General features: G+C 41.2%; 1 protein-coding gene across 1 annotated transcript in view; it reads right to left on the bottom strand.

The window, feature by feature from the left end:
• The window catches only part of BRIP1 (BRCA1 interacting helicase 1), a 49,204-nt gene that overhangs the window by 23,277 nt on the left and 5,066 nt on the right, over positions 1-20,861 (bottom strand). The window contains exons 7-14 of the mRNA XM_059486982.1: positions 17,268-17,558; positions 16,599-16,820; positions 16,100-16,299; positions 13,248-13,380; positions 12,590-12,741; positions 12,335-12,506; positions 12,085-12,222; positions 11,013-11,174 (exon numbers count right to left, since the gene is read on the bottom strand). Of these exons, the coding sequence (XP_059342965.1) occupies positions 11,013-11,174; positions 12,085-12,222; positions 12,335-12,506; positions 12,590-12,741; positions 13,248-13,380; positions 16,100-16,299; positions 16,599-16,820; positions 17,268-17,558 (1,470 nt within the window). The remainder of the gene's footprint in view (positions 1-11,012; positions 11,175-12,084; positions 12,223-12,334; positions 12,507-12,589; positions 12,742-13,247; positions 13,381-16,099; positions 16,300-16,598; positions 16,821-17,267; positions 17,559-20,861) is intronic.

Here is a 20,861-nt window from a genome sequence, read left to right as displayed (position 1 = left end):
ACAAACAAACCAACCCCAAAACAAAACCAACAACAGCAACAACAACAAAAAAAGGGCCCTGGAGGTTAAAAGTGAACAGAAAGGAAACAGGAATGAAATGGGAACAAAAGATGGAAGGGACAAGAACAAACTGCCTGGAAGGATTGGTGTGAAAGGAAAATTGAGTTTCCTTCCAAAAATAAGAGGGAAAATATTTGGGCTGACTATCCAACAAACCCTAATGTCCATTATCCCAATCTCTGAAATCACTTTTTAATAGTTCTGGGGTGCTATTCCAAACAGCACCATGGAAAGCACAATGTCCCTCCACAAGAGCAAAAGGGATGAAAAGCAAGCAAAGAAACCCAACCACATTTATCAAAATCACCAAAATGATTCCACACTTTGGGAAGGACTAGAAGAATATTCATTCATCTCTGGGCCACAAGCCATTTACACAACTGGCAGAAATAATTTACATTTCACCTTTTATTCTTCTTAATCACCCCACTCACTTTTCCAAAGGTCATTTTAATCATATTTTTCACAAAAAAAAAGAGGAAAGCCTCAGTTTTGCTTAACACCCAAACATTTGCACTGCTCTGGGCTGGGGCTCCAGCAGCCAAGAATAACTGAGGCCATTGAATTATTTAAAGCAGTTGTTTGCACTCAATTAGATTTTCATGAAAGGTTAAGCAAGAAACTGATTCACAGCCCCTCCCCATGTTTATGGGAGGGTTTTAACACAGGAAAAGTCATTTGAATGACTGAGCCAATGCAAAATATAAACTTTTTTCACTAAAAAAAAGGTATTTTAAACTTCAAATTTCATTCTCTCAGCTTCTAATTCTAACAGATTTAATTTCAAGAGGATGGGAAAATATCTGTGCCAAAATATTTCATTTTTGAAATAAAATTTAATTTTAAAATAGAGCTTTAAATTCCCACTGTTAATAGGAAACTGGAGAGAAATATTAAACATCCATATGAATACACATGCACAGGGTAATAAAATAACCAAAAATAAATTGATTTAATGCAGCATTTTAATGGAAACAGGCCAGACAAGGATGTTATTCTTATCAAGGAGAGGCTCCAGCTGCTTTCTCCTGCTCATTTCCCATTTATTGCACCAGGGGCATCACCAGCAAGGTTCTGAACCTGCCTGGTTCCCTCAGTGCTGATTCCAGGTGAATTCCTGCCTGGTTTCCCTTCCCAAAGAGCCACAGAGCCTCTGGAATGAAATGCTCCATAAGAGCAAAATAGAAAATACTAAAAAAATTAAATTATTAATTCAAGGGGCTGTGCAGGGGCCTGGAGCCATGTCAGACGTTTATTCTGATATTTTCCATTTCTCCCAGAGTTCTGAAGGAAGATCACAGAGACTGAGTTGTGCTAACAGGTGCTCAGGGAGTCCTCAGCACTGCTGGGAAAAGCTGCCCTGGACTGGAACTCTCCAGCACTGAGCTATTTCAGATTTGTCTCCTCATCTCTCTGTTTCTTCACAGCAGAAAATGAGTTTGAAGGTTAAAACTTTAAACCATGGAGGTGGGATTTTCAAGAATTTCCCTGGAAATGGTGTCTTTCTAAACTGATAAAAATTGCACTTATTTTCTCCAGGAGAATTTTAAATAAAGTCAAATATTTAGGACCCAGAATGGTGTTGAGATCCCCACAGATGGTGGGAAATGTGGGGTAAAATCTGTGCTCATCCACACAGACACTGCAGGGGAAATTTAAAAAAGGAAAAATTAAAGGGATAAAGCTTTATCTCAACCAAACCCTGAGCAGGGTGAAAATCTCTGTATTACGAGCAAGGCTCTGATCACCATGTGCACACCCCAGCACAATCAAAGGTGAATAATTCATCAGCATTTTCCAAGGCACAGTGTGCATCACTCAGCTCGGGGGCAGCACGGGGACTGCACTGCCAGGATTTCTCTGTGGGGACAATGACAAAGTGTGCTCAGCAGCAGCAACCTGGAGCACTGAAGTGTGTTCCATGTGCCATAAATCAACCCTGCAGCCACAGGATGTCTCTCTGCTCCCAACATACCATCAATTTTTCAATAAGCCCCTTAAATAATGGAAAACGTGAACGGCGACAACAGTAATGAAAAATGAAATGTTTTGCACGCCAAAGACTTCACAAAAACACTGTTAATATCTTGCTTCTGCAGCTAAAGAAGCTTTTTTATAGAAATTTTCTCCCCAAAACCCAACATGATTGCCCCCCAAAGAAGCTGGAGAGTTTTTGTTCAGGCTTTGAGCTCTGTGGCAGCTGGTTAGGAACAACCTGCTTCAAACCAGGCTTCCTTTTGTGGTTTTAAAATTAACCAAGACAAGGAGTTCTGTGTTCCAGGAACTGCTTGTACATCCACCCTAGGCTATCATTACACCTTCCCATCCCAGGGAGGGAAAACCCTTCATGCAAAGAGAAAAAAATATATTTTTAAAAGGAATGGTTTAAATCCTGGTCTGGAATAAAAAGCAAAATTATGAACTGGTCATGGATGAAGTCAGAATCTCCACTGCTGCTCTTCCCCAGCCAGAAAAGCCAAGCTCAGTCATCTCTGACCTCTTGGTTTTTTCAGAATAAAGGGGAAAACCAATCCAAGGCAGCCCCTGGGATTATCATTCACTGGGAGCCTGCCCAGGGTGCCAGCTCTGAGCTGCCTCTGCTCCCTTCCCCAAGCCCAGTGTCCCAACAGGAAATACTTCATGTCCTCCACCACATTAATGAGACAATTCTAAATAAATAAATCAATTAATACATAAATAACCTAAGTATTTATTCCAGGTTTCCATCTCGATCCCTTCTCCCTCCTTCCCTTCTATCCCCCTAAAAAAAAATATACAAAGAAAGAAATAACAGACTTTTCTGATTCTTAGGAAAATAATTTCTCACCTCATGATCCAAAATTGGAAGTAAAAGCTGAAATTGAAGTTTTTACTGCAGTACATTGCAAGTTATTTGTTTGGAAATATTTTTGCTAAAAATTAGTCCATTACTGAGCTGTAAAATGAGTCAAAGTGCAATGAATACTCTTTGGAATTCATCACTCACTAATTAAATGTTCTCACACAGGAGCTTGCCTGCCCTATCAGAAGGTAAAACTGAGGCATGATTTTTCTCTTTTCTAAGATAGGAGTTGTTGGCTCCCAGACCTCCCAATGAGGTCAAATTTCTCTCAATTTAAAACAGCCCAAGAACTCCTTTCAATACATTTCATATTCAGCTTCTTGTATGAGCTGTTTCACTGCTGATGCAGAACATGCTCCTGAATAAATCCTCTCCAGTTATTTCCTCTCATATCTGGTGGTTTTCACACATGAAGGAGTCACACCAGGCACTGAATCTTTCCCAGACATGGCAAAGGGACCACGAACTCTGCAGGTTGCAAAGATTCAGAACATTCATGTCAGAATAACCTGGGCAGGACACACCTTCCCAAGAATGATGTTGTTTGTGGATATTATTCCCTGTTCACAGCTGCTCTCCCTCCCTTTCATTAAAACCTCCTGAGGAAAAGGACATGTTCACTCTGTTTTTACTGTTAGGAATCCATCATTCACAGAGTGCAAACTTCCTGACTGTGAAAACTCATTTTCAATGCAGTTCCTACATAAATAGGAGGGAAAATATGCAAGCAGCAAGTGTTAATTACAAGGGAAATTGGAGCACGTGTTAACGAGCTACAACAATTCAGCTTGCAGCACTTTGTCAGACTCAGAAGTGAGAAACAATAATAGATTTTTCGTTTATTTTCCTGATGCTGTCTGCTCAGGGTATTTAAATTAACAGTGCAATAAAATATTAAAGTGCCCAACTCTCAGGGTGTGAAATTCACAGGCCAAACACTCATCTGCCAGCATGGCAGATAATTTTTTTAGACACAATACCCAATAATCTGCCACGACTGTCGCTCCGGATTGGGTTCATGTGCCGAGCAGCACGAGGAGCTGCTCTGTGTAAAAAGCAAATGCCACAGGGCACCTGAATTATTGCACAGCCCTTGCTGGTCAGCACTGCAAGGCAAGGACTAAAGGAAGCCACGAGCAGGGTGTTTGTGCATTTTCTGCAGCTGCAATTCAAAGAGAGCCAAGGCACAGGTGGGGATCTCCCCTGGGCTGAGAGAAGGTTCCAGAACAACGAGGGACACAGGGAAAGGGCTCGGGGCAGGGACAGCACAGAGCTCCAGCCCCAGTGCAGCTGCTGGGGCTCTGCACAGCACCAGGAGCCACCACAGGGCATTGCTTTCATGTCACCTCACCCACAGGGGCAGTCACCCAGAATATCCACCTGAGTGAATATCACCTCTGCAGCTCCTTGGTCAATTCACACACACAGAGCCAGCTAAGGATGCTGCAAACTCACACCACAGCTTCAGGACAGCAGCCACAGTGAAAAAAATCAGGATTTCCAGAGGAGGATCTTTAGAGATTCTCCAATTACAGTCAACCACTGGAAAATATATTTTAAAAAAAACCCAGAAACAAGAAAATGTTTCATCCCAGAGACTGAAAATAAAAAGGGATAATCTTGGAATGTGCAACATCATCCCTTCCCTTGAGCTGTCTCTGACACTTGTCTGACCTCCTGAGGAGACACCACAGTTCACAAAGCCACCTGGAAACTAACTAGGAAAAAAAGAATAAAAAGGATAAAAAATTTTCCTTTGCTCAGGAGCTCACAGAGCAGCACAGGAACAGTCCCAGGGAAGGGGGAAGAACCCCCAGAGGCTCCCAGGTCAGCTCCTCTCAGGTCCCAAAGCATCTCAAACATTTGGATTGTCTCTAATTCCCCAGAAACCTGGAAATCCCCCCATAACTGGGCTGCACATCCATGATCCTGTCACACTATTTAAGAAGGAAACAACATTTTGCAATTATCCAGATTGTCAGTTACCATCTCCAAAGAGAAAATTTTATCTTGGCCTGCTGTTGGTAACCAAGTGGGGAAAAAATAACCACAAAAATAACAAAACTCAGACAACTCAAGGTCAAAAAATTCTAAATGAAAACCTTCTAATAAATCATTAATGATAACTTTAATGAGCCAACACCTCAGTTACTCCTCTGCAGAGCCCAGCATTATTCTGGCTCTGAGTTTGCTGCAGTTCCACAAGAGATGATCCTGCCAGGGTGGGAACTGCCAGCTCCAGCTGCAAATTTCATTTGGCACAGCTGGATTGAACTGATGACACTAAAGATAAATATTTAACACCTTGTTAGACAAAAACTCTCATTGCAATTATTTTTGTATGGAGTTTATCATTCCTTCTGCTCCTGTTTTTCTCTATTTGAAGCAATTTCTCACCAGTGGCCAAAGCAGAGCAGTTGTGAGGGAATGGTTAAAATCTTCCCCCTCACAGAGGGATTTTTACAGACATTTCTATGCCCAAGTCAATGGGAAAAGCAAAGTGTAGACTTCAGGAATCACATGGAGATTTACAGAGCTCTTGGAGCTCTCAGATAATTGTATTTCTGGATGACTGTGAGAGCCTCAATACCCAGACAGTTTATATGACTGATATTGAAATGATGGAAAATAGAGAATTAAACTGAAAGTAGATACTGCATATGATTAATGGGAACAAAACCCCCCATAAAACATAAAGAAGCTGAGATAAAGTTCAAAAGGAAAACTTCCACTGCAGGGGAAGAGTAAAAAACAAGCAATGAAGAAATAATATGGACAAGTAAAATGAAATTCTATCTACATTTATTAGGTGCAAATGTTGAAATGAATAATTTGGGAGCCATTAGAATTCAGCTTTTTTTAGAGCTCATTTTCCCCAAACCATGGCCCACAGACAGAAATCACTTCCCTGAGATTTCCAGCACAGGAAGGACAAAGGACACTGCAAGAGTTTTTCCTTCTAAAGAGGAATGAAAGCCCAAAGGGTCCCTGTGGTGTCAGAGCCCCAAAAGAACTTCTGGAATTTGCAGGGCCCTGCTCAGCCCAGAGTGCCAGGACAAAGCCAGGTGTCCCCAGGGGTTGTTCAGTGACTCCTCCCTCACCCTGCTCTGTTTTAGGCTCAGCTTTGAGGCAGGAGGGTGCCAGGAGCCCGTCCCTAAAGCCTCTCCAGCTTTGGGGTCTCTCTGTCACAGCTCCCTGGCTCACACAAATGAGGCTCCTGGAGCCAGAGAGAACCTCTCCCTTGGGAGCAGAAAGCAAATGCTGGCCAGAAAGTGAGCATCATTATTAATTTACAATTATTTTGTAACTCACTCCTGAAATGCCAAACCTGTTCACAGGTAGCTTCCTTCCATGCCAGGGATGCTGGGCAACACCTGAAACATCTAAAATTGGGTGACACCTTGAAACATTCTTGTTTCCTGCAGCATTTTAAGGCTGTAACTGTGCCAGTTACATTCTCTAACCCTAAAATTATGCAGAAAGTTAATGCTGATGTAACTTGAAAGAATAAATTTCTGTCATAAATGACACAAACAGATCCTTACACCCAGCAAATATTTACACACAGGAGTAAATCTCTTCTTCAAAGCCCTCCTACAGCTGTCAACAGGAGCATCAAGGAGATTATTACTCCTGATGAAGCATTTATCCCTGCATATAACAGAAATACCCAACAGAAAAAGTTCAGCATTTTTATGGAATTTAGATAATTCCTCAGAGCCCCATCTGTGGTGCAAAGAACTATTTTCCTATTTAATTTCAAGTTCACCTTTTAACTGCACAAACCTAATGGTTTCCAATTATTCCTCTGTATATAATACAAGCAAAAAGAGGCTGTGGAATGTTTCTCTCTTATCTGGATATTGTCATTTTACTGTCTCAAACTTCTAAAAACAAGCTTTTGGCTGGGGAGGAAACCAGCCAGCATCAGACCTAGTGGGGAAACCCTGCACTTGCTCAATGTCTGTGGCTCTTACATAGTTCCAGATGTTCAGAACATTAATAATGCACTAACTCAAAACCTCTTTTTGAAACTTTAGAATGTGCAAATTGCATTAAAACCTCTTTTCCCTCATTAATGGTATTGTTACAATCCCAGTACTCTGGAAAATGTTTTTTGGCATTTGTTTAACTTTGTGATATTGCCATTTACTCATTTTAACAGCCAGTGTTCAAATCTTAATGCTTTTAATAGGCTGGGCTAAACAGACTACCATCCTTTGGAAATTTATTGAAGTAATTTATTAAATAAGGAAAAGTTGTCTGAAAGCAGCATTGCTTTGTTTTATTGATGGCAGGAAAAATGGGTTTCTTATAATTTATTTACAAACCCACGTTTCAGGAAAGTTTTAGAAACGAAAATATTGTCTGTTCAGAGTCCTATTCATTACTGAAACAAGAATTTCTACCAATCTCAGGTATCTCAATAAGAAAAGGCTCTGTGTGAAATGAAGAAGATCCAGACATTGAGAATTAATCATGAAATGAAATCCCTCCCTCAGCCTGCCCTACCTGAGGGTGCCACATTCACCTCAGGCCAGGTTAAATCCACGTGGACACAGCCAGAGGTTAAACTGAGCTGATTCCAAATCCTTGCCCTGAACCTGAACATTCTCAGCCTGTTGAAATGAAAGCAGCCCCACGCTGCTCAGAGTTAATTAATATTGTTAATTCCTGCCTGTCTGGAGCTGTGGGAGGGTGCCAAGAAAGCTTTGTCAGCACAAGGGCAAACAGCACCTGCAGAGAGGGCTGGGCAGGTTTGGAGGACACCTGACACAGGGACAGGAGCCAAGCAAGAGGGACAGGAGCTCCAGCCCAAAGGGATTTGCTGTCACCCAATCCTGCTGCTCCCCCTCCAGAAAACATCACAAAACATCTTCCCAGAGAGCAGGAAATGGGGTGAGACTGACAGAGCTTCAGCTCTCAACCTGCAGCTCCTGAAGTCATGAGACAAATAAAAACTGAGCATTTTTATTTACATTTTATAAACTGGGAAATGCAGCGTTTATTTTTGCAAGTGGCAAAAGTTGCTGCGTGTCATCACTACAACCTTACCCCAAAATTCTCAAGGTAAGCAGCCAGTGCAGTGCAGCATGAATCATTTATATGCTAATTTATGCTAATTGTGCCACTATTCCATGATCATAGTTTGGGTTGCAAGGAACCTTTGACTGGGATCCAGTCCAACCTCCCTGCAAGGAGCTCAGGTTTTCAAGCAGAGAATTGTTATCAGTTCCTAAGTTTTCCTGTTGAAAACACTCATTCAAACCCTTTCCAACTCCATTTGTACAAATCCTGCTTCCAAGTGATGCCTCCTCAATTAGCAGATCCAAATTAACCAACAGTGCCTCAGAGAACACAACAAACCAGGGCAACATTAACATCATCATCCAAAGCTTCTTTTGTTTAAAAAAACCCCACTAAGAAAGGTCAGTTAATTCATCATGATGGATTAGCACTAAAATTTATAAGCATTAGCATTTTTCTCCTTGCTGGCAAGGCTGACTCTGATATGACACATATTGAATGAATCATCCAAGATGCAGGCACCAGGCAAGATATATCTTAATGCAGACAGGTTGGCAACATGAGCCCTAATGGGCCTTATCTTAATCTTGTTTAAAAGCATCTTAGATTTCTGGGCAATCTTTTCACCTTCTGATATTCTCTTTTATAGAGTGGTTTTTTGCTGGAGTTGCTACTGATTTCCACATAAATGCATTTTTGCTGCATAGTATCACCAGTTTTAGGAGCCTTAAAAATGATGGAGCTTTGGAATTTAGTGAATGTTAAGATAAAGCTGATTTTTTTAAAAAGTCAATGTGCCACAAGTCCAACAATGACATTAAAAATTTCCCTGTTTGTGAATTTCCCCACATGAACCATCACAGCTGTTCATAGCAGACACCTATCAAATGTGGGCATGAACAGCTGATGGGCTCTTTGCCCATCCATAGATTTTCCTCCACTGCATTAATTCCATGTATTTGCTATACATATATTTTAAACAGCCACTCTTCAATTAAAAATATATTTATTCAAATACCTGATTAAGATAAAGGGAAATTTCTATAGTATTGGTTTTTTCTGCATTCACATTGCAGGTAGTAATTCCAAACTGAAATCCAATGTACACACCCAACTAAATTCCAGCTCCATCAAATTACCTGGATAGAAAGTACTTAAAATTCAAAGCATTGTCCTCAGCCTTCCAGACAGGAGAAAAAAAAAAAAACACCCTTTATTTGTCACTTATTCCAAAGTTGAAGCTTCAATTCATAAAACAGATTGAGCCCATCAAAAAATCTGCTTAAATCATAATAGTGAGGTGCATGGCCATGTGGATTAATCAGATCTTGACAGCCTTGAAAAATTCCTTTGAAGGCTGCAGCTTTCTAAAGAGAGGCAGCAATTTCCTGTGAAAATCACTTTTGAAATGCAAATATTCTTTATGATGATGAAAGAAAGAATACTTTGTTTTCCCTGTATTAATGTGCTTACATTATTCTGTATTTCCAACATATTAATCTCAGCCTTAAAGGCAACCCAATCCCAAATAAAAGCAGTAGGAAGAAAAAGGGCATCCATAGAAAAATATTGGCAATGTGATTTTAAAATATCATCCTTCAATTGTCTGCAATTTCTATTTATCAATACCTTGCTGGGTTCAGGGAGTGTTGCTCCAAAGAACAGAACACTCAGTGTGTGCAGGGTGACCTTTCAGGGAGCCAGAAGGGCAGAGGGGGAAGGCTCCAGAGCTGGCCAGCAATTGTTTTCCTCCTTTATTAAATGTCATTACAAAGTCTCTGTGTACTTGCAATTCACATGACTATTCTCATAAAAACTTTCATAAATATTTGTCAGGTCTGGATATGGAAGATCAACCCTCCAACATGACACACTTAGAAAGACAATGCTGGAAACTGAAAGATGCTCCAGTTAAATTCCAAAATAAATTGGAGATTTCTTGTAAGATCATTTCCTTTGCATGGAAGTGCAGGGTTTTGTGAGGTTAAATAAATTTATGGTCAGTAATCTGCTTTTTTCAGGGGCTTCCATTACCTGGTCTGATGTGGTCACCTAATGGTTACTGGCAGGAATTGCACTTAAAGACATCCAGGCAAGACACAACCCTCCCTCTGCAGCCTGCCAGTTAAATGATAAAAGATGAAGGGATTGTAAAAAAAGAATAAATAGCTTTTATTTAATTTTGTAAAATATTCTCTGCTTAGGAACCTTAGGGATGAGCAGAAATGTCTGAAAATCTATTTCCACCATGTTGGGGTTTTTAATCATTTGGTAGGATTTTTTTAGAGGTCTTTGTGTTTTGTCTGTTAAGATGATTTTTTTAAAATCATAAATAATCATTTAAAAATTAAAAAGTTACACCCTTTCAAGCAGTACAGGAAAAATGAGTATGAGTTACATAATTATCTTGCAAGTTTATATTCCTGTTCCTGACCATAAACAACAGGAACAACAAATAGAGAAGAAAGCAGAACTACTGGGAGATCCAGATTAACCATAATTAGATAACTGTTGTCAGTGAAATTAGATATTACATAGTTTGAAATGGAGAAATTTGATTCCTTTCAGCCAATGTCAGTGAGCAATTCCCCTGACTAAAGAAAAATACACTCCAATCTCCAATGCAGTGAAATGGAACAAGAAACAAGGGAAGGAGAAATTACCTGGATGAATTCTGCATTCTGGTAGCACAGAAAGAACATGCAAAGACATTCCTGCTGCTGATTTATATAGAAAGTATCATTTCATGATGTGATTTTTAATTTTTTTCTTAATAAACAATTTCTAAATCTTCAGGGAAACAACAAAAGGAAAATTTATGGATCTGGCTGGTTTTATGGTAATGCTAATTGAAATGATTGTCTGTGTTAATAGGTGCATCTGTTGAGAAAAACCAAATATGTTTGCTCATGAAAACAAACCTGAATGCCAAGAAATAACAATACAATTCCCCCGTGTTAATACATTTATTTGATAAATATTTCTGTATATTGATGTATAAACCACAGTGCAGAAAATCACCCAGTGCGTTTTCAAAGTGTGTGTGGTTTGAGGGGAAGAACAGCAATTCACATTTCCCTACCTTATAGGATGGCAAAAAGCACAAAATTCCTTGGCCAAGTGTCTGACAGACCGACAGCAGCAGGGCTCCCACCTCGTCCTGGAACTCGAAGGTCTCGGTGTGCTGGAAGGTGGCACAGAGCTCCCGCCCGCTGGGGCCTGTGCCCACTGTGCCAACCCACACCTGGGGGCACAGGGACAGGGTTAATCCTAAACCAGCCTGGAGAAACCTCAACATTTCATTATTGATCCTGCTAAGTGAGAGAGGAATGTGCTGGAAGGTGGCACAGAGCTCCTGCCCGCTGGGGCCTGTGCCCACCGTGCCAACCCACACCTGGGGTACAGGGAACAAGGTTAATGTGCTGGAAGGTGGCACAGAGCTCCTGCCCGCTGGGGCCCGTGCCCACCGTGCCAACCCACACCTGGGGGCACAGGGACAGGTTTAATGTGCTGGAAGGTGGCACAGAGCTCCTGCCCGCTGGGGCCCGTGCCCACCGTGCCAACCCACACCTGGGGCACAGGGACAAGGTTAATGTGCTGGGAGGTGGCACAGAGCTCCTGCCTGCTGGGGCCCGTGCCCACTGTGCCAACCCACACCTGGGGGCACAGGGAACAAGGTTAATCCTAAACCAGCCTGGAGAAAGCTCAACATTTCATTATTGATCCTGCTAAGTGTGAGAGAAATGTGCTGGAAGGTGGCACAGAGCTCCTGCCCGCCAACCTCCCACCGTGCCAACCCACACCTGGGGGCACAGGGACAAGGTTAATCCTAAACCAGCCTGGAGAAACCACAGCAGGCTCAAGAATGGCATTTAAGTGAGAAAGAAACGTTGAGATATTTGTTAAATTCTTTTTGGTACTTGAAGTGCAGTAATTGATATTGCTAAGAGCCATCTCATACAGCACAAGCAACTTTTCCAGGGAAATTTGTCTAAAATTGCCTCTTAATTCATTTTAAAATGTCATTTTCCATTGCATTAAGCCAAGCAACAGTCTGGACCTCTCTTTTAACTGACAGAATGAGTCTGCCATCACTTTTATTTGGTTTTTGCACCATGGGCAGCATTAGATGGGAACAGCCAAGCCCAGCTTACCTGGGAATTCCGGATAACATGATTGGCCTCCAGCTGAATGGAAAACTTCACACCAAGCTCTGAGGAAAAGGAATCCATGGGAGAGAGAGTGCCTGATGTCAGAACAATTGTTCTGACTTCATTTAAGTCAGAAAAAGCCTAGGTGGGAGAAAGAAAAGCAAGAATTTAGAAGATCAATGCAATCTCTTTCAGATTGCATTGTATTTGTTATCACTCAGATTATTTTATCTTTTCTTCACACTCAGCTCACCACAGCAGGGTTCAAGCACCAGAAGTTCAGCATGTGGACAAGGGTTTTCTGCCTTGAACTCTTTTTGTGCTTGGGCCTTGGGAAGAAGGAACTTTTATCTGCATCATCACGTTGGTCTTCAGTCATCCAGGTGTAAGTTTGTTGTAGAGCAACCCTGTAATCATCTGCAAACCTACACAGAGACAGAAATATCAGTAAAAACTACAATTAAGCAACCAAATTGTGAGCATTCAGCTGATAAATGTTAGGCCTGACCTGCTGTTCTCTTTGAAGAGACAGGAAAGGACCATGAACAGGCCCTTGAGCATGATCTGTGCTGCAGGGCTCACAACTGGCACCTCAATAATTTCCTCTCTCCCATGCATAGAAACTTTTTCTTCTTTTTCCAAGACAGCAGCAAGATGTTTCTGCAAGAGGCAAATTCCATATTAACAACATTCTAAGTGTCTTCTGAAAACCAGAGTTAATAGAGATACAAGACCGTCAGCTCACTGCTTTAAAAGTTCATTTAAAATAAAGTCAGAGGGAAAGGGAACAACACTTTCAATTTTTAACAATGGTTTTAACATAACTGGCTTACACAGAAAGGAGGGATAAACTTGAAAATAGGGTAAAAACATTTCAACATTCAATAAAAATGCAGCTGGATAAAACAGGCAAAAATATCACTGGCTCAATGGTTCAATTTAAATAATTGTATGTGAGCAATTGTATCCTTCAAAACATTGCTTCTCCACAAATTCCAGTAGCTCGAGTGGGTTACTCCTGGTTTTCATCAGGAATCCTTTTCAGACAATTTTCAGTATTGCAGTAAATGAAAAACCTGTTTCCATTTAACTTCTGTGCATTTGGAGATGTTTAACACCACAATATCATGCATGGTGCTGCTCATTTATACAGCACACAACATTACCTGTAAAATGGGGAAAGTAATGCCAGTTATTCCCATTTGGTACAGAAAGTTGAGCATTTCTTTGCCACTCCACACCTTGCAGGCACTTTCAAAGGCTCTCTCCACCAGCTGCCCAGAGCTCTCCTGCAGCCAGCTGAAAGACAGAAAAAGCACAAATCATTTCAGCATTGATTTGAGAGATTTAGAGACACTTTGCACGTACAAAGCAAACCTCAAAAATTGCACCAGACTCCTAAGATGATGACAAATGTTTTACTACATGTAAGGAGAGAGATTCTGCTTTTCCTTTCTGCCTGTTTTTCACTGTTCAACTCCCATGGAACTGCTTTGGATGCAGCTCATTGAAATGAGAAGGAAATTTCTCCCCACATGTTTATACTTCATATAATAGATAATAAAGAAAAGGAATTAAAATGTAATTTCCTCTTCTGACATGTCAGGCTCACTCAAGCAAGACTTCTGCTGCATATCTGAATCCACTCATCACTGCTCCAATTGCTGCAGGTTGGTTTATCCCTGTCAACTGCTGACTTTCCAATTAAAAACCAATCCTGAGGCATGAAATGAACACTTTTCATATTTACACAGGGAAAGTGGGACAAGAGAGAGTGCCCATTTACACCTACCCCAGGTACTGGCACTGCTGCAAATGAAGCAGAATTATAATTGGAATACAATGCAAAATGGGACTGATTGAGCTAAACATGGAGAGCATCTCGTTTGTGGCAGAGCTGGAATTTTCTGAGTGAGCCTGTCCTCCTTCACCCCTGCAGCACCACAAGCCCTGTCCCTGGTTAGAGAAGCAGCTCCTCCTCTCCCTGCCAGGAAAGGCTGGAGCTGTCTGCTCCATCAAGAGGCAGGAGGCATTGAAAGGACAGCTGTCAGTGCTGCAAGAGCTCAAAATATTTACCTGCAAATCCAGTTCTTCATTAGCAACTCAAGAGCAAGGCTCTGGGACTGCTTCAGTTCTACATTTCCTGCCCTGTCACCATAAATAATTTGATCCATGGAACAATTAAAATATAACTTCCCTTCTGTCAGGTTAAATGCAAACAAAGCCCACCAATGCTGCCACAACAATCACTTCCTTGGATAAAATTTGCTTGATCTCATTAAGGAATGGTGATCACTAAGACTAAGGCCCCAATTCCTCAAATGTAACATCAAAAAGACCTGGAATTGAAATCAGGACAAGGCCCCCGTGACAGGAATTAAACAGATTTATAATGGGTAAAACACTTCAGGAAATGTAAAACATTTCCCTGTTATGAACTTCAAACCAGCACATACTTTTGAAATAATAAATGCAAATACAAACTTAACACAATGGCCAAATAGCACAAAAAATACCTTAAATTCTCAAATAAATTCCATCTAACATTAAAGCACTTACTTGCAAAGCCTGTTAAATTATTTTTAGAGCTAAGCAGAAAGCATAAATAAAATTAGCTTGATTCCCAGAAAGGTTATCTCTGGTTTTGAAGTGAAAATTGCTGTATGCAGTATTTCCAGGAAAAGAATGAAGGGATGTTGCACACATGCCTTCAATTCCAGGAAGAGTATTTGCTGCTTCCCTCAGTAGCAGAAAATGCCCCTGTTGACACAGCATGTTCCACTGCCCACAGTGACCAGCCCTGCTCAATGTGCAGCAGAGCCTGCCAGAGCCTCCCCTGGCCCAGCTGCAAACTCCTCACTCCCAGAGCTCACTGCAGCACTGTGGCACCAAGCCCATCCTTAAGTGCTTTTTGCAATGAGGGCCCAGGATCTTTAGAGTGAAATAAGATTTTTTTTCTAGCTCCCCATGCATTTGGCAAAGCCATGGCACTGTGCAGGTGCATTTTACCTGTTACTGGCTATTTACACCCAGTCTTCTGCTTTCCAGTAGCTGCTTTTCATGCTGCTGGCAGATTTGCCAAGACAATCAACCTCAGTTTTCCTGATAAGGTTAAAAAGCTTGAGGCAATCAAATCTTCAGCCACGCTGTTCTTATCTTTTACTGAAGTTTAACATTTGAAATATCCAAGGTAGCAGAATTTGCTTCTGCCAAGCAGAAAAGTCCCTTGTCTCTGTGTGACACAAACATCAACTGTGAGCAGGGAGTGAGGATGGGAGAGTGAACTCCTCCTGTGCTGCTGCGGCAAAATGAAGATTCTGCACACACTGGAGCAGAACTCGGTTAACTGCAGCACTTGTAGCATTATTCACTTTTTTCTGCTGACTTTGATACTTCTACTTCCCCCAAAAGACTTTGCCCTGGACCTCTTGTTTCTTCCTGGGCTTCTGTCCATTTCCTTTTGTTACATCCCCTCTCAGGATTTTCAACTTAGGCTCCGCTGTTCCCCTTCCAGGAAGTTGTTTCCCAGGGAAAACAAAGGGCATGACTGACAAATTCACTTTCAACTAGGAAGACTTCAGTTGATTCCAATCTGATTCCAAGAACAGATTCCAAATACTTTCTGTCCAAGGCTCTGAAAGCATTCTATAAACATTAACTCGTTAATTCTTTGACAAAATAATGCTATTATTATTTGTCAAATATGCAAATGTGTGAAACATAAAAATTCACCTTATGAAAATTTTCATACTGAGATTTATAAACAGGAGTCCAAAAAAGCCCCATAAAGAGCACAAGATTTTTCAAAAGAGAATTTCAATGTTTCCATGTGAGACCAGCAGTTCTTCTAATAGATCAAACCCTGTGGATTCCTCAAATGAACATAAATCAAAGAACTGCATAGCTGTACATGAACCTCTGTTGAATTTCTCTAATGTGACAGAGTAACACCATACCATACACCTAAAGGTAATTTGATAAATATTAATTGATAGAAAGCAATAAAAGGTTGCCTTACTTGATCAAGGAGCAGCAGACAGCTCGGAGGGGCTCGTGGTGCTTCTGCCTGATGCTGTTGCTGACCATGAAGTCGAGCTCCTCGCGGGCAGCGCGCAGCTGGCTCTCGCTGACCCCGTAGCTCACGGACTCCCGAGCACAGTCCTCAATGTTGTGGGCTTCATCCAAAATGACTACTTGGTCCTTTAGGTTAATGTCCATCTGAAAAAGATAATTATTGTCTGGTGAAACCGAGTCAAAGACATGAGAGACAGCAACTAACAGGAGGCTGCTAAAAAATGGATATTCTGCAGCACAGTGCAAATGAAGCTTTTCAGGTTTTGGATCAATTTTCATAACCTAGAAAATATCCAAGGGAAAAAAAACCCGGGAGTTATTTTATAGATATTATTTTGGACATGAACGGGATGTCAGCTGACCACAGAAACAAAACATCCAGTGGATAATTCCTTTTAAATTCTTCTTTTTACCTTCTTGCCACTTGTCCCCAGTGTACTCACACTGTCCCGGATCTGTGGGTCCAGCAGATAGTTGTAGGGACAGAACACGATGTCTGCCCCCACCATGAGCTCCCTGGCTGCAAAGTAGGGGCAGGCACGAAGCTTCCTGCCCAGCCTCACCAGGTCCTCAATGTCCCAGGCCTGGTACAGCCCATGGGCAGGCTGCAGGGCATGCTGCTCGCTCAGCTTGTGAGCACCGTGGTAATAAGAGCAGGACTTGCCCTGAAAGCAAACAAGTGCACAGACTTAGTGGGTACAAGAAATAACAAAAACCAAACAGGCTAAAATCTCCCAAAGTTCCATGCATTTGGCTGTTTCTCAGAAAGATTTCTAACAGCTGCTCTTTATGCCAGACATTAACAGCTCATGTCATGTAAATCCATGTTTCTAAAATGTACATCAATAAGGGACACTTCTTTCTTCTTCATTTATAAACCCAGATATAATTTAAATCTTATTACACCATTAACCTGGCAGTCATAAATCTTATTCCTGCCACCATAAGTTTTTACAGTGTATCAACATTTTCTAACAATTAATATTTAGTTTTAATGCCACCAGGTGGTATTTAACCAATATAATATAAAGAAGTAAAAAATATTACTCATTCTAGCTGTTAAATCTGACTTTGTTCAATGAATGCTCATTTTCTCAAATCAAATTACTCACATGTTTTCCTTCCAGCAACTCTACACACATTTCACTCCTGTTACTACTGTTGGACACCACAGGATGAATGCAGGTGTAATCCCTGCTGGACAGGATTGTCATGGGCACACAGGAATACGCTGTCCTCTTCAGCTCCCTGCTGATCTGGCTGATTTGCTTGTGTGTTCGTGTCCCAAAAAAAATTTTGGGAACACACAACCGATCTCCGTTCTCCTTCTTCTTTGAGTGACTGGGATCTTTACCTGGTTCCTTCCCAGAAGCACAGGAACACTCAGTGCAAGGGCCAGGAGGCTGCAAAGCAAGACAAAAAGATGATGCACAAAATCCCAGTGTGGTATGAATGTGCTACATCTGCTGATGGTCTGCAAAGTGCCCTCTGGGGTAACTGCTTCAGTCACCAGGGCTGCCCATCAAACTGCAACAAGTTCTGCAATGTTAAAGCATCACATCCCTGTGCCTGGAAATATCTAAATAAAACCCTCCAGTGATCACAATTTTATCATAACCCAATCAGAAAGAATTATTAATCCAGTGGAATATTTACACACATGAATAATGCAAATGAAGCTTCTCACATTGAAGCTCCAGCTCAGGACACTCCTGTTACAGAGCAAGAGTCCAAAACCTTCAATGAAGAAAACTTGGAACAGACACTCAAAATATTTTTTTCCTTAAAGACAGTTCAGGGACTCTGTGTGCAGATAAAACACTGCACCACACACTCTCCATTAGAAACATGTTTGCTGTGCCATTCTGCCAAAGGCCATTGAGTAGCCAGGGAATAAAGGAAACACAGGGAATAATTCTAAACAGAACCTAATCCTGTAAAATATTTGTTAAAAGCCATTTTTGTTCTGCCATCAGAACATTAAATACTGAAATAAATGACATGAAATTGTCACAATGAATTTGAAGAGCCACACAGGAAACCAGGAACTCCAGTGTAACCATGTCCAAACACACCTCTCATGGAAAATAGAGAGTTCTCCCAGAGCCAGACAGTTTGTACTGGGCTCAGGTGGCAGTGCAGGTAACAACACGCTCACTGCAGCACTCCTCCCTGCCTTTCATTGTACCAGTAAGATTATCCATGACAAACAAATGCTAAGTCATGCTGTGTGTTACACCACAATCCTGGGGATCAAGCTGTCTCCAGCTCTCACTGCAAGGAACAGCAATTCGTGCTCCCCTCAGCCCCAGCCAGCCCTGTGTGCCATTAAATATGACAATACATGATAGAAAGCATGTAAATGTAGCCCTCAGAGCTGCCACTCACTGGGATAAAAGCTTCCCTGATGTGCCAAACAAACAGGCCTCAGAGCAGATAAAGTTACAGCCATGCTGGAATTGTTACATTCCCCTCTCAGGTTGCCAGGACCAGCAGATTTCATTACCCTGTGCTGCCACATGAAATAGCCAGTTCCAAATATCCTGCCTTCTATATTGAATCATTACTTATTCACTGCCAGGATAAAAAGAGGAGTTATGAATGGGGCTCTTGTCAGCAGGCAGGCAGCAAACAGCTGACACATGGTATAGGTTACATATGTGCAGGGCTCACACTAAAGCCCCAATGCTACCTTGATATTTCTATCACTTACATTCTGCTCTGCTCCTGGAAATAATGAAAACCACACTACCAAGCTAAAAATTAATGTAATTGAAGCAGTGGCTGTGTAGGGCCTTGAAGAATATTTCTATCTTTTAATTTTAATCCAAGTCAGATTGTGTTTTCAGAGGGAAAAACAACACACAGGACACCAAGAGGAGACTTTACCACCAATATTTCACTGCTGTGCTAAGCCAAATAAAAATAATTGAAAAATATTAGGACCCATCAGGCAGCTGTTTTGCCAGAGTTCTTAGAACAACAGGAAAATGCAGCTCAAATTAATATATAAAATCATGACCAGAAGGTTCTCCTATGATGGGCTTAGAATACCAGATATTATTCTTTGCATAAAAAAGAAATAAAGTGTTCTTATGTGTGAGGCTTATAAATTACAGGATTTTACAGGTGGGATTAAAAGTTTGGTTTAAGAGGTTTGGGATTGGTATAATAGTGGCATTAAGAAGCACTTTAGCCATTATTCCAGCACTAAAATGTTACCTTTAACTTTGAGAAAAGTTTTATGTTCAAAAAACACTCAAACCCACAATACTGAGCAAGTTGTAAACTCAGGCTGATTTTATAGTGAGTAGTTAAGAAATAAAAGTGCCTGCAGTAGTCAGAGCATTTCTGAAAGCCACAGCCACCATTAGCCCAAATACTTTAATAAATAAAACCTTTTAGGAGGCCCTTCATAATGAAGAAAAACTTTAGAAAATTGGTTAAAACACAGTTTAAAAGCTGAGTTCTCCATATTCTTTCCACATTACTCCAGTGAGTCAATTTGCATTAGAATCCTTAAAATACATCTTTAAATTTTATAAAAGGCAAACTATTTTAACTCTGTATTTCTCCAAGAACCAACTGTGGATCTTATAGCAACACCTAACGTGGTGTTCCTCTCCCATTCCTGCAGCACAAAGAAAGAAAACTCTCCATGAACAAGGGGTTTCCCGGGCAGTGTTCTCTCCAAGCACAAATTTTTACACTCATACCACAAAGATAATTAGAAAATGTTTCAATTTATCTATGAAGGAATTAGGGGAGGGCTGATTAGAAATAATTCATACTGAGACAACAGAATTGCATTTCATAATACCCTCTGGCTTCAGAACTAAACCTGTTTTCAGCTGTTGGAATCTGAAAGAGGGATTTTCATTTGGAAGAGGGCAAAAAAAGATCCTGCTGCACTTTGTACAGTATTTAATCAGAAACACCCAGGAACAGATGCCATTAGAGATCAGATATCAGCCTATATGGACCTTAGGCTAATGCAGCTTGTTTGGACTTCTGTCAGGGCTAGATAAACCAGCCTATCACATCAATATTTATATGGCAAAAACGTGGAAGTCCGATTAAAAAAGGAATAATCAAGTCCAGCAGCCTGTACTGTGTGTAAAATAGAGCTAAACAAACACTGGGGCTGTGATCTTTGAAACACAAAGAGGTAAGAGGAGTTCTTCATATCTCCAGCTACATTTCCCACTTACAAAGGCACCTGAATGCTGCAGCAGTGAATGTCTCTTGTGTGAAATATCACACAAGCACAATCTAGGCAGATATCAGCAGTGACATTAGCAGAGCTTTTCAGCTGCTCCTTTGGAAGCTCTCAGAAAGCCCAGTATTCTGCTGCTGCTGCAGCCTCTTGTTTAAAGCACACAAAGCAGCTGTTTATCCTCCCCAGTCACCAGCAGGTGAACCCAGTTCAATATTTATCACAGGCTTTCACAGATCACTGCTAACCAAGCAAACGTTTTAATTAAGCTGGAACTTGCTTCAAAGAGCTCATTGAAAATGTCAATCAGCAGGAAAAGGATCAGGTACGGTGTCAGGTGAGAGCATGTAATACAAATCCACAACTTTCTTCATCCCATCGTGGTAAATTAGCCCATTCTGGAGTCCAGACCCTGATTGTAACAGGCTGCCAGTCCCCTGGAATGTGTAACACAAGTCACCCAAAGCCCATTGTGCAGGTTGTAAGCAAT

The sequence above is a fragment of the Ammospiza nelsoni genome, chromosome 21 (genome assembly GCF_027579445.1).
Source record: "Ammospiza nelsoni isolate bAmmNel1 chromosome 21, bAmmNel1.pri, whole genome shotgun sequence".
In the NCBI taxonomy this organism is placed as follows: domain Eukaryota; kingdom Metazoa; phylum Chordata; class Aves; order Passeriformes; family Passerellidae; genus Ammospiza; species Ammospiza nelsoni.
The sequence above is the reverse complement of the archived record's forward strand: the minus strand, read 5'-3'. Positions and strand labels throughout refer to the sequence as shown.